This window comes from Netta rufina (assembly GCF_964035555.1).
Source record: "Netta rufina genome assembly, chromosome: 1".
Lineage (NCBI taxonomy): Eukaryota > Metazoa > Chordata > Aves > Anseriformes > Anatidae > Netta > Netta rufina.
The window spans coordinates 55,149,045-55,163,881 of record NC_140123.1 but is presented as its reverse complement, the minus strand read 5'-3'; the positions used below and the strand labels follow the sequence as shown (position 1 = coordinate 55,163,881).

General features: G+C 40.5%; 1 protein-coding gene across 1 annotated transcript in view; it reads right to left on the bottom strand.

The window, feature by feature from the left end:
* Positions 1-10,145: 10,145 nt before the first annotated feature.
* IPO5 (importin 5) overlaps positions 10,146-14,837 on the bottom strand; it is a 38,710-nt gene continuing 34,018 nt past the window's right edge. Inside the window, exons 24-26 of the mRNA XM_084300959.1 lie at positions 14,202-14,430; positions 12,564-12,705; positions 10,146-10,293 (exon numbers count right to left, since the gene is read on the bottom strand). Of these exons, the coding sequence (XP_084157085.1) occupies positions 10,207-10,293; positions 12,564-12,705; positions 14,202-14,430 (458 nt within the window). The 3' untranslated portion in view covers positions 10,146-10,206. The remainder of the gene's footprint in view (positions 10,294-12,563; positions 12,706-14,201; positions 14,431-14,837) is intronic.

Here is a 14,837-nt window from a genome sequence, read left to right as displayed (position 1 = left end):
AACCATTTTCACCTTCTCTCCCAAAAGAAGGAAGAGCACTGTATATCAAGACAAAATACATATTCCTCCCATGCCAGTATTCCCATCGGAAACACTATACCTCCTCTGTCACGGTAAGGAGAGAGGAGTGATAATGGAAAGAGAAAATATTTGCAGATACGAAATGATTTTACATGTTGAGTACCAAATAAAAATAATACTGAGGAAGAGCTGGCTTCTTCATCAAGTGCCACTGAGCCTGCCACGCAAGATGCAGTGCTGGGCAGGAATCATAGCCCATGATCTCCCTGCTGAATGTGGCTTTCAGAAAACAACCACCCAACCCCATCAATCTTTCAGTACTTCTTCTGAGAGGAAAACCAAATCTGTTGTTTGAAATTTCAGGGGAGCGTGTCCCTAGCGTTCAGGGTTTGAGGTACAACTCCCTGCATTAGAGCTCATTTCCTTCCAGTGTTTTTTGTCGTTTTGGACAGAACAAACTTTATTAAAAGGTGTGTCTGCGCGTGATGGTTTCCAGAAGGACTCTACAACTAAATGCATTAAATGATTCCGAGACCATTTAACGCTGTGATGAAGAAGAACCATTTAAGTAGCTGGGCTGATACACGCAAATATCATTTTAAAACAGAGAAAACCATGCTGTTTCTACAGCCCCTCAGAATTTATGCCATGAGTAATCACAGCTGAGAAGAGTCCTCTTGCAAATACAAAGATCAGAATGGCTCAGAGCATTGTCAGATTTAACAGTTCCCATGAAAACAATAACTCTCTTGCTCTCCTCTTCCCCTTCCATCCCCCTGCTGGTATTTTTGCTGTGACTTTCTGCAGGATAATACAACTGGTGCCAAAATAAATCCTCCCTGGATAATCCCCACTTACAGGTGGTAGTGGGGGAACCTTATCTGATGCTCTGTCACGTCCAGGGTTTCTCCTGGGTCCTCTCTAACTTCCTATGGGAAGACAAACATTTGATTTCTACATCAGCTAGGTACAACAGGTGACTTAATTACCCTCTTATCAATCGCCATAGTCTTCTGCTTTCATTTTTAGAACATCTAAATCTGGCTGGAGGGAGCGACTGTAAAAGCTGTCAAGGCAAACATCGGTGCAGCATATGATTTCGCTATCTCTGAACGCAGGCCCTGAAATTAGCCAATTCCTCTAAATGTCAGACCAGCAGCCAGGTCTTCTGAGGGCGGTAATTTATTTGCTTCTCCTACGAGAAGCGTACCCGAGCAAAGAGAAACAAGACCATCATTTTTTATTTTTTTTTTTCGGTTGGGTTTAATATCGCTAATGAAATTCCTTCTTCAAAAGGAATCCTTGAAACTTTCCGTTCGGAAAATGAAAGGCCTTAAATAATTTATAGAAATAATATTTCACTGTGGAAAGTTCAGCAAGATCTGCATAATTTCCATTTAATAAAATCAAATAATCAAATGATTAGAGACTTGAAAAGCGTTTATTTCCCTGCTTTTTATCTCTTGTGCACTGCGTTTTTGTTTTTTTTTTTTCTCAGAAATAAAATTCCAGTGGATGAAAATAAAGCAACTGTTCAAAAAAGTGGAATTAAGACGGGAAAATATGAAGTACCGGTTTCATTTCACTGATGAGAAAAAACATTTTCAGTGGTAAAATCTACCTTCTGCTCTATTCTACTTTCAACTCGGGAAGGAAAAGTTTCCTAGAAGGGCAGGTAGATTAAGTCTCCGCTTTGTCTCCCATCACTTTGCTGATACGCAGAATTGTTTTTAATGTTTTTCCCCATAAATGTGTGTTCTCTGCTCTGTCACCGTCAAGGGTCCTACTTGACCTGTCCCGCATCTCTAGCAGCTTGGGCTCTTCCTGGGGGTTTTTAATGTGAGTGATGAATGCTGGAAGGTGGTCAGGGAAGGCTTTTGTGTATAAGTCCTTCAGTTTTTTGAGATGCAGGGTACAGGCCAAGGTGGGATGCATTTTTCCCATGCCCAACGTTTCCACTAATACAAACATTTGTAATTCATTACCACTGCTTCCATGTAGATCATTTTCCTAATATATTTAAGAGAAAAAAAATACCCAATATCTATTGCTACTAATTTTCTCTGATTCCTCAGTGGCCTGCATATCATATGTCTGCATCCCTATCAGTATGATGGTGCTCTGTAGTCTTTCAGTTTGCTGTATGGTTTTCCACTTTGCAGTTATTTATATATGAGATTCAGAGTTTGCACTGAAAATGAAAACCTGAAACCTACAGGTTCTGGTTTATCAGTAATCATTAGGATACACTCGTCCTCTAAAAACATCTTCATTTTCTGTGATCATTTGCTGTTTTCAGGAGAATTTAAAGGAAAAGAAAAAAGAATCTTATTTTTTAAATATTGGTTTTCAAAAGGAGCATGAGCTTAATACGTCACTGGATTGAACGCACTCTGCCGAAATAGGGCAGGCTTAACCAGAACAGCTCACAGGAAATGTTTTAATGTGCCGGGAGTTTTAATAATAGCCTGTACTAAATTTAACCAGTTCTTTATCCTAAAGATGCCTATCATCTCATGCTTTCAGATTCCCGAGTGCATTCCTCCCTTTGATATGTCTAATTGCCTCTCCACTGCCCGCTTGGCTTCTTCCCTCCGCAGTCGCTGACAGCGCTGGGTGCTGCACATCTGTGCTGTGCCATATCTCCCTCTGGCACCGGGGAGGAAATCTTAAGCCTTATTTCCTGCTGTAATTTCTCCTCCTCGAGAGGCAAGACCAGTAACAAAGGGGCTGCAGTTCTCATAAAACCGCACCGACACTAAAACAGTTTAATCTTCCACCAGAGGCAGGCAGAGAGCCTCGCTGCGTGCTTTACTTTCTGCTGCACTTTGATCCTTTCTGTGGGTTATTTACTAAAATTCAGCATTTCAGATTTGCCACCTTTGAATACCTTAAAAAGAAACCTCAACACGTTGGCTGCTCGAAAACGGTGCAGAGAAAAGCAGAAGTAGATTTTATTATGCTTTTATTTGATTGTCTATTTCTCCTTTGTCTCCTGTTTAGAATCCATGTACCACTCAGCACTGCTTGCCATGTCCTCGTCAGACCCCAGAGCAAACATCTACATGAATATTAGCACCGAGATATGTTTTATATGAGGTGATTCCTATTCTAGTTTCTCCCATAGGGCCTGGCCAAAGAGGAGTTCAGATCTCACACAGCCTGGTACAAACGCAGAAAAGAGCACCTGAGGTGTACAGAGATTCGGCGTTGTCATGTTGTTTTTTCTAGGCACACCCATCAGAAATGGTTTTCATATTTTAATCACCAAGTATTAAAACACCCTTCCTGTTGTTCTAGATATCCAACACTTGATTTGGGTACCATTGTCTCTTGTGTTAGGAGAACCAACAAATTGTTCCCTATGCACCCACCTCCCTACGTGCATAACCACGTGGATACACACCCTGTTTCCCTTGCAGTTGTCGCCTTTTCCAGTCCAAAGAGCCCAGACCTCTTCAGTTTCACCTCAGGTGGCTGCTCTACTCATGAATTAAACTCCTCACTTCTTTCTCAGTCTTTCTAATTTCATTGTCCCTCTTTTCAGGCACCAACATCAAGCCTACGTATGAAGCCAAGGCAGAGGTGAGCTTCCATCTGGAAGGGAAGAGGAGCTCTTACAAGGGGCACCAGCCTAATGCCGTTCAATGGTGCCCTTTTTCCAGCCAAAGCAATCATTCTCTTCCACCATAATGACGGTATTACCAGAGAAATTTAAGATTTGGGGGAAAGCTAATCATGATTCTCTTTTAAATGATCCAACAAGAGCGTGGTTGTGTTTGGAAGTTAGGGCTGGTAATTCACAGTAAGGGCAGGAGAAGATACTTAGGTGCCCAAGTCTCACAGTTTGCACACAAAGTCCAGGTGATTTGTTAAGAAATTGTTTTTTTAGAAGTTGTTTGAATTTTTAATACCCGTTTTGTAAGGAAAAACATTGGCAGCTGTGTTAAAGAAGAAGAAAAACAAACAACCCTAAAGCACACCAGCTGAAAACAGAGCATCTTTTCTGTAGGACTAGCAGGGGGCTCAGGCTCTATCGGACCAAACACCACGGATGAGATGGCTGAAACATGAGGCAAGACAAAAATCATCCACTGCTCTTATGTCAGGACGTATAAAACATTATTAAACATTATCTCAGGAAAAAGAAGTTACGGGGGCAGCCGCTGTATTCGATATTTAGGAAGGGTGAGAGTCCAGTTCCCAGCACCTTGCTGGTTTGGGGCAGGCTGTTTTATTTTTTTATTTTGTTTGTTTGTTTTTTCCCCAGGGTAACAACTATTATGTGAAATGATTTTAATAGCAATAAGGGCAAACAAGGAACTCCATCATCCTGGATTTCATATCTGTTTTCTTTCCAGTTACCCCTTTTTAACTTTCCACTTGAGATGCATTTTCTTATTACACTCTGCCGCCCCCAGCAACATCAGTAAGCTTCTGCTCACTTTGTGGACATTTTTGATGTTAATACAGAGCCCCAGGAGCTCACACAGAAGCCGCAGCTCCTCCTCACTTGCTCCCAGAGCCTGGCAGGCGACCTCAGCTGAAACTCATTTCCTCCTTGCCCTATGGATGAGAATAGGGGAAGATGTGGTTAAATCTCTACTGATTGAGGCCCCCCCCCCCCCCCCCCTTTCTCTCATTTTTTGTCTCTGTGGTTGCAAGGGGCAGTTCTTGAGACGAGCTACCTGCCCATCGCCAGCGAGCACAAGTTGCAGTTTATTTAACACCTGCCTGTAGGATGGTCCTGGCTGGAGACACCCTCCCCAAAAACCAGGGGCTATGAATTAGCACACTTGCCTTGTACCGGCACATGGCTCGCTAGTATTCAGTTGTATCATCTCCATCTACTGGCCAGAAGAAACTTTAGCTGGAGCACAGAAGTGGTGAAATACAACCACTGTACCCACACACTTCTTCAAGATAAATAATATGGCCTCATTTTAGCAGGTTTTAGGGTGGCTTTTTTTTTTCGCCCATGCAGGAATACCAACTCCTAACGAGGCAATTTTTGCCTGATATTTTTTTTCCCCCAAATAATTACGATTACAAATCTCCACCGTAAAAAATGTCTCTTGGCACTTTATTCTCAGCAGATATTAAAAACTGGTGATGCTGCACAATTTTACTCAAAGTAATTCCGGCAAGGTTAGCTTCCCCAGCTCAAAATACAATGCTATGATCACAGGTCTGAATACAAAACACGACTTTTATTCAAAGATATTTTTTTTTCCTGGAAAATTAATGTTAGCTTTATAAAATAATGTATGAACTGAATGTTAAATTTGTTAGTTAATTTACATCAATCCTATCACCTGAGCATAGGACCGTGCAATTATTAAAGAACAATGTTTTGTTAGCAGCATCTATTACACACACAAACGAAACAACTTCAGATATATTAAACAAACAGACCAAAATTTTCTGTAGCTTCTTAGCACACAAGCAGTCACACTTCCAGTGCAGAAATATGAAGTTGAAGAAGTTTCCCCCTCCTCTTTCCCCACACCCACTTGTGTGGACAAAATGGGAGACAAGCAAGGACCTTCTGCCTCACACTGACGAGGCAAACTCACAACTCCCCGCACTCACTGCTAGCTCAGGAATGCTTCAGCATTTACCCACAGGGAGTGCCTGCCAGCAAATATCCATCACACTTTTCTGGAAGACTCAGAAAAGGTTTATTGTAACAATCCCACATGCCATTTCAGCAACCAGTGCTGCTCTTCCGCTGCCTCAGAAGAGCTTTGAACCTCCTTTTGGTAGAAGGAGGCACTGCATCCTCCAAAAAACAACCCAAAACAATCCCCAAACCAACACAACCACAAATAAATAAATAAAACAAATTAAAAAATCCCAAACCCTTAAGGTATTTACTGCTGTTAAATTTTCATTATCTACTGCTAAATAAGCGAACCCCCACTACAAATACCTGTGTGCATCTAGTGTTAGCTTGAATTATTCTTAAAACAAAAGTGGTACCAAACTCAACCCCCCATCAATTTCAGGGGTTAGCAGCTACAGAAATTCCCCGGGCCTGAAGAAAGGTCACGGACAACCTCGAGTGAGAAAGCAAAACCACAGAAATCAAAACTGACTCGAACGTACTAGGCCTTACCTCCCATTCTTGTAAGCATGTGGAGAACCTTACGTTGCAGGTGTCCAGCACAATGACAGGAACAGGTCGGACAGAGGCTGTGGACGGTCCCCTCAGAGCAGACGTCGTCAGAAACCAAACACCCTCTCAGGTTTCTTCTCTATCAAGTAATCAATCAGCCAATTTTGCAAGCAAAATTTGAGAACACACAACAAAGACCAAACAGCTGGGCCTCAGGGGCTGTAAAGGCAAAAACACGTCCTAAAACTTGAGCAACAAACCTCAGCTTTTCTACTGGGGTAACCGTGATGTGACTGAGCTTAGCATTTTGTATGTAAAGGCATGAACGTACAGCTTTCACGTGTCCTGAAGAGGTCCCCCAGTTCCTCGTATCTCTTCTGCTTCAGAAGGTTCTGTGGAAACCTCTTCCTGATCCAAGAGCTTATGGCTTGCAGGGGTATCTTGAGTCTTTCCTCTTTCTTGTGAGGATGAATTCAGTAGTGGCAGAGAGGTATGAACTTGGTGTTGTACTGCTGCTGGTAGCCAGAGGCTAACATAAGCCAAAATCTAACTAAGCTGATGACAAATGGAGACCCCAATGGGGGTAGCTCACTCCTGGAAACAAGAGCGTCATCTAAAGCTCACATTTCAATGGGGATTAATTAGCAGATAATTTGTCAACGTGAAACATCCCAATAGCTTGTGAGAAGCAGGAGGGGGACTGTCCGACTTTTAGGGAGTCATTTATTTTTGATTGATTGATGGTAGGAGTAGGGAAAAAATAGATTCCAGAAAATCCAGCCACTGAGGCCAACTCAGTAGCCCTCAGACAGTCATCTCCTCTGGTACCAAGCATTTCCTTATGATGAAACAGGGCGTGATCTCAAGACATCTGTTTTCCTTCACTGAAGAGCTGCAGACAAGTACATACATATAAATTTTGTCACAGATACCTAGTATCAGGTGAGATCAATCCCACGACTGTTATCCAATATTTATGCCAGACCCTTGAGGTCTCAATGGATGATAAACTGTCCTGAGATGTTCTTTCTTGAAGCAATGCCAACATCTTCGTGATTAAAAAAAAACAGGATCTCTACCAAGCAGAAGCACAGACCCTATTTGCTGCTTCCTTGAAGTCAACAGATGCATTTTGTAGAATTTAAGAGATGTGTAACTACGCACAACTGCTAAGCTGACAAATAAATAAGAGTGAATAATTAAACAGCAAAAGCTAAGGTTGCTTCCCACAGATGCACAGTAAAATATTTCACAGTTGAAAAAAGTACTGGGTGGCAAACACTTGCCTTTATTACTACTCATACTACTCTCACTGGATTTGGAAGACAGCTTCTGTGAACAAGCTAGAGCTGCAAACGTATTTGTTTCACCTTCATAACAATAAAAATAATGAGAGCTTACACAGGGACTCACCTAAGCTTCCAGATGATCTGCTTCTAGGAACAAGGAACGCTTCCACTTGGGCATCTGGGTGGGTTTGGTTCCTCTTTGCTCTGCCAAAGCAGACTGCTGCTGTTGCACAGTGCTTGTTGTGCTTTCTCTTACCAAATGCAGTGGCTGAGTATTTTGATGAAGCACGATCTGAATCTCTACATGAGAAAGATGGTTGATATAAAATTACGCCCCTTCCGCTATTGATAATTGCAGTTAGATTCCATCAAGCCCTTCCTTAGAGTGACTTTTTATTTATTGATTGCAGATACAGCTGCTGTTGTACTACATATTGTTTGGGCAACAGCACTTCCCTGCTTGCAGAAGATAAAGAATGGTTGGTAGCTTAGGAAGTTTTGTATTCCTGTAAGCATCAACTAAGGGACTTGAAAAAAGTTAGAGATCTGGAGATTTTAAATTGGTTAAAAGTGAATTCAGAGTTTTTAAGGCTCAATGAGTTCAGAAAATGCTACAGAAGATTTGGATTACCCCGAACAAGTTCATTGGGGAGAGGCAAGATGAGCCCTCTGCACTTCAAGGAACTGAAGCAGTGCTCTTCTGTTTGGTAACGTTATTGTTAACAAGGCAGAAGCATCTGCACAAAGCCGCCCTGCACTGCCTCCGGCACACAGAGCAACCCCAGCTCCTGGTTCTATCTGTTCCCCCTTATCTGGGCTGCAAGGAAGATTGGAATTGTTCCATCAGGAGAGCAGCTCCAACGTTTCCACAGAGAGACATCACAGGAAGAGACAGACAATGCTGCTTCAGGGATAAAAGCACACGTACTACAATTCCTCCACCTACTGTTAGTCCAAAGAAAGGAAAAGAAAATTTCTAAGCCTGAAGCTTTGAGGAACCAGTGCAAGACAAAACATTTTTTTCCCTGCAGTTAAGTGAAATTCAAACAATAATACTTTAAACAGGAAAAATCAAGGGTATGAAATAAGCTGATTTTTGTAGTATCAGTGCTTGAGATAAGTAACCTGACTTGATAGTTATCTCACGATACCCAAGCCTTTTGAATTCATTTTCCAGACGTCTGAATGCTTGAACTTCGCAAATACAAGATTAAAAATATTTAACAAAGTGGGAACTGGACCAGTAGGTACTTTCTTGTGTTATTTCAGCTACCTCTAAACAAACTACCATGTCAATCCATATGGCTAAGACAGTTTTAAGTCACAGAAGTGTTTGGATATAACAATCTAGGATGGTTTTTGATACTCCTCATTCTGTGTTTTATTCAAACAACTTTCAGAGGCAAAACTAAGCTTACTCTAATGAATTTATTACATGTAGTTTTCTACATTTTCTTGTTATGAAGAAAACTTGTACTTTCTTTTAAAATATCTGTGTATTTTAAGGGACTGTCGAGATTGACTTGAAAAACGCTGCAGTAAAAAACTGAAGCTTATAAAGATCAGCACATATACTAACATCTTGAAGGTAATATAAGCACAAAAACTTCACACTGACTTTTGTTAGAAATCAGATACTCTATGTTTATTTTAGCTTCATGTTAGCTGGTAAGTGGTGTATTGCTCTTGGAGTACTAAAAAAAAAAACAACCCAAAATCCTGAAACAGTTTTTGATTCTTTCAGGTCAGGCTACCAATTCTATATCTGATTGCTTTAAATAAAATACATACTACTGTTATCACCGGGTTGCACATTTGCAGCTGGAACAACGCTACATTTTATAAGTTAGGAAATGCAATCGCATCTGAACATGATAAACATTAAGTCAAGATATGTAAGGTTACTGTCATAAAAGGAATGCAGTTAAGTTTCCATTCTACACACGTGGGTGAAAAATTTGTTAAAAAGTCAAGAAACAAAAAATGCATAAAATCTGTAATAGGCAACAATATACAAAGTTTCCAATATAAAATCATGACTTGTATAGTTTGTCACTTGCATCTTTTCACAAGAGGAAATTAAAAGAACCACACATCACTGGACTTCTACACAAGCTTCTTGTGTTTCAGTGTCATTTATTGAGGAGTGAATGAGATACTGTCAGACATGCCAAAGAGACTTCACATTCAAGGGCTGGAAGCTGAACAGCTTTCCTCATTGAGTCACTGTACAAGTTGTTTTTTGGGAATCTGAAAGTGCGATCAATGAGGTCTTCATGCTCGATGTTTGTGTCTTCGGTTTTTCATCTTTTGATCTACTAACTTGTTGGGCAGAAGGGCACTTTCTACCCTACAAAGACTCACACTCCAATTAATACAATTAACACTAGATGTAGAGAAATGTTTATCTGTTATAACGTACATCTACTGCTGAATACAAGGTCTTAAAGCTGTTTCTTAATTCATTATGTCTAATGAGAAAATTCAACTTGTTTCCCTTTCACCATCATATGGATGGCTAATACCGTTAGAAAAATACTCTTCAGTGCTATTGTAGGGTTTACAGGAAACTTCTTCAGTGTTGTGGGATAGAAACCGATTTAAACACCGTTCGGAAAGAATGCTTCTTCCTGCTGCCACTGCCTGTAGGTTGCAGAAGTATGGCCTACACGCACTACAGTTCTGTTTTACTCAAAAAAAAAGAAACAAAAGAAACCTAAACAATAGGGTAAACATTTATTTGGAGTTAGTTTTCTTGCAGATGATAATTAAGGCCCTTCAAGCAGAGTTCAGGAGCTCCTGTATGGCTGCCTGTTGATCTGCATTGAGCTGTGATATGCATTCTGTCCACAGTCCTCCAGATGTCTAGGGAAAAAAAGAAAGAAGTTGTGTTTACGAAGGCTGACAAGCTTCTAAAGCACACACGAAGCTTTCACATGCTTAGAAAGCTCAACATTCACTGGGCTTATCCCTGTAACATACACATATGCCAAAGGACAGAGTGAAATCTTTGGTTTTATACACAGGTTCAATTAGAGATGCTGTGACATGCTCAATAGAGGCAAGTTGTGGTTAAGTAGCACCAGGAGTAATTGATTTGAAACTCCTGGGAACTCCCTGCAACTACCTGGGTCAAATTACAAATTGACTCTTCATTCTAACCATTTGCTCTGCCTTGCACTCAAGTTAAAAGATCAATGTTCAGGCAAAACTGAATGGTTCTTAAATACGAGATTATCTTTTAGGTACTGGTGCATCAATAATGCCTTGAGAGAAACTGAGCAGTGTGATTATAGCATGACTGTGTGTGTATGTGTAAAATTCTGCTGCAGACGCACTGGATTACTGTTTAGTGAGAAGAACAGCAAATTGCCTCCCACAGAGAATGTATACACCATTTATCCAGGTAAATGTAAACCCACACGCTCCTTTGTCTTAGAATACCTCGTGTGCTACCAGAGTCCGCTGCTGAGAGGCTAAGCTTTTAAAGTCACCAGCAGTAGGGGCTGGTGCTAATGGTACCAGAAAATCCTGAAAACTAAAAAAGGTTTGAAAAAAAGGTTTGGGTTATCAAAAGCAGCTGAAACAACTTGCACCTTGGCTTAGAACAACAATAACAGGAAAGAAAATATTGCATGTGATTGGCTTTAGGTCAGCAGATTGTCCTTTGCAGTGATAGCAGTGATCTTTAAGTACAGTAAAATACAATAAAACAAGCTTTTAAAAATATGTTTGATATATTTTCAGCTATTATAAGTGCCCTGTTCTCACACATTTAGAAAAATAAAAGTGGATACTAATTCTTTTGTGTTCTGTGAAGACAAAGTCCTCATGATTTTTTTTTTTTATTTTTAGGTTTAGCTTGTTTTAAATAAGATTAGGCATTTTATACTCTCAGTGTACAGTGGAACACTGCAGAATTAAGTGTGCTCTTCCAGCACTCCTGAAATTTAAATTGATACTACACTGAAATATTTCTGGCATGAGAACACCTAAGCACGAGGAAAAAAGTTTGCATTTTAATTCCAACTATGACTGTAATGTTACTCATGTCAGGTGCTGGCAATGGAACAGCTTACTCAGATGACTGGAGAAGAAAATCTGCCTGCTGCTGCTTCGCAGATTCTAGGAGACTGTTAGCAACTATACAGCCTTCCAAATTCCTACCATGGTATAAACATTTACAGTGCTCTGCTGCAGTCAAATTATTGTGTGGAGAGATACAAGATAGGTAACAGTAAATAAACTACAATTCTTAAACAAAAAATTACCACCAAGAAAACCACCCATACCATGAGCTTTATGATTTGCTCCAAATCCCAGACACATTTGGTAGGCACACAACTTTGTATCATTAGGTGCTGCAACTGTCAAGCCAGCCCACCTGGTGGCACCTGGGCCTGGATCAGATCTGTCCCATTTGCACTATCACCTACAACACTGCAGAAAAGTGCAGTGTGAATACTGAGAACGATGACATCCTCATCGCCCAGTACCTGAGGTACTCCATGAAGTGCATTAAGTACAAATGAAGTGAGCTTTGAGGTGGTTCCCTGAACGCAGGGAAGCATGGAACAGAAGCCTGTAGTAATGCTGGATTAAAGAGGGCAGTGGTAAAATTACTTGTAGTTTGCACTCATTCTCTAACAAAGTTCCTAAGCCTCTGCTCTATTGGTAAGCCACCAGAGGATGCTGGGGACCCTTAAAGGAACCATGTGGCTGACCAAATTCTGCAGTAGAGTTCACTGATACACAGATAGGCAGATTCCTCTCCAGACTTCAATTTCTGACTCATAGAAGGAAATTAAAAGAAAAAAAAGCCAAAAGCCAAAAACCTAATACTGGCTAGCATCTTAACCATCTAGTTGCATATATCTTAAGCCTATTTTTTTTCCAATTAACAGGGACCTGAAAAGTTTAGACAAAAAGACAAGCTTTATTTCTTTTCCAAGTGTAAATGTTACCAAGTTTTATCAGTCACAGTTCTAGGAATGTCCAAGGATCTCCACAATCACTGCTTGAAGCATCATTCTCTCTCTAAGGGGACAAGGCTCTCAAAACTGATTTAATGGTTTGCTTAGATCCAAAAGCAGATCCTAAATGTTTTCTTAGGTGTGAAACAAGCAATTTTTTACCTGCACTTGGCGAACAACATTAGCCAATCGCTTGGTACAAGGATCTTCGTGTTTAATAGCTTCATGAATTTCACCATCCGCAATTATACTGAATATTCTGGGAAGGTTGGAGTTGTTGGGACCGAGGACAACCGGGTTGTTGCTGTTATGATCAAAATAGATATTACAAATAAATCAGTGCTTAACTAAAGAAGTTCGGTAAACATTTCAAATGTAGGTTGAGTCATTTTGAAATATCATATTCTTAAGCTGCTTGTTTACATTTCAGTTTCATTCAGCTTAGTAAGTAGGCATAGCTTTGTTGCCTGCAGACAGAATGTTCCCTCTCCTGTTAATGTTTAACCAGCTGATTCTTTAACCAGCCTACACTATCAGAAAGAAGTTCTGTACTTTATGGAGCTGTTGAGTTCCACGCAGATGGAACTGTAAGTAATGCGACAGAAATACCCTGCCTAAAAGGGCCTCTTTCTTTCCCTCTCAGTGCTGGAAGTGGGACGAGGTTGTATTACTGGTGTCAGGGAGCACCACTGACTTCAGCTCTGCCAGCACTCTCACTGACAGCACAAGTAAACAGTTCTGAACCCTCTCTCCCAGCCAAGTGCTGGAGTAGAGGACTGCTGGCAACCAGAGATCTGGGTGGAAAACATGTTCCACTTCCAGCCCTGCCACCTACCACTGCTAGAACACAGGGGCTGTGAATGCAGAAGTACGTAACAAGGCAGAGCCATCTGCACAGAGCTGGGGACAAGAGCAATGTGCTCATAGTAGAACTCTCAATTTCTGTACGTGTGTGCATACGTCAGTATTATGCTATCTCAATACAACTGAGGTATTATCAGTATAGAGCCTTCAGTTACCATCACCCATTTCCAGATACTACCTTAATAAAGCACCAACAGATACACAGTAATAGTTAACACAGCTTTCCTACAGTCTTTCCTATTTAGTGACTTACTTTCTACTTTTCCAGTAAGACATAATAATTAGCATCAGCCAATAGCTAGAACATGACTACTATATAATGATTCAGAAGCTGAAATTCCTGTACACAGTTACCAAGTGCAACTTGCACCTGCACCAGAAATCCCTGCCCTCCATCCCTGACCTGCAGGAGGAAGCACAAATCCAAAGAACAAGCTCTGGGACAAGATGTTTTGAACAGTAACTGAAATTACTACACACTTCAGGGAGACGCTCCATCATGAAATTATCTATTATTTCTCTACTTCACACTTTGTTGATACTCAATATCAAAAAGGTGCAAAGCTATTTTAAAAGGTTATGAAAACAAGACTGCAAGTGCATGCATGCTGTTCCTGAATAAAAACACCTGGGCAGTGCTGAGATACAAGCAGAGTATCAAGAGTTTGCCTGAAACTTTCATCAGAAGTTCCCAGCTGATATGCTCCCATCATGTACATATAAAGCTGCCAGGATTTTTTTCAAGACATGTTAGGATGAGAACAGCGACTGTTTATAGAACAGTAATAACACACTGGAAGGCTCGGTTACGACTTTGTAAATTATCTTCTCTAACGTGTTCATAGGTTAATCTGACAGTTTCTCAGTTTTAGAAAATGAATGCAAACAACCTGCAAACAAGCTTGTTTTCTGCTTAACGTCAAGAGTTCACCTTACCTCTCAATTAAGTCACACAGATAATTGAAAGTATGAACAGCTTCTTCTTTATCTTCATGAAGCGGAAGCCATGATAACCAGTGTGGCAGAACTTCTTCAACATTTACACAGTCTGGCTTGAATTTCATTATCTTTCCTACAGCTGAAATGCAGTTCTCTGTTGCGTTGACATTCTCTTTGGTTTTGGCATCTGGTGACTGAATGACTCTCACCAGCAAAGGAAGCGCTTCTAATTGTTAAACGAACAAAAGAATAAAATTTAATGCACAAATGCACAATCAAGTTATATTTCATCAACATCACAAATTCCACAAGATAACTGCATATATTACAAAAGGTGTATGAACTAGGTTGTAGTGTTGTTTTTTTTTGTCACCCAGGCACCAAAATCCAGCCGTCCCAATGCTCCACTACTGCCCTGTTACTCCGGTCATGCCAATGACCCACTGCTTTTAGGTTCTTCTCTTGCTTTGCTTTGCAAAAGCAAAAGAAGAAACCTTCAGTCTCTCAGCTGTACTTGCACAACCTACAAGACATTGTAATTTATGGTTAAAAGACAGATTAAACAGACATTTGTTATCTAACAGCTTTTATAAACATAGATGATGAAAAGCACTAGAACAGTGACATTCACTT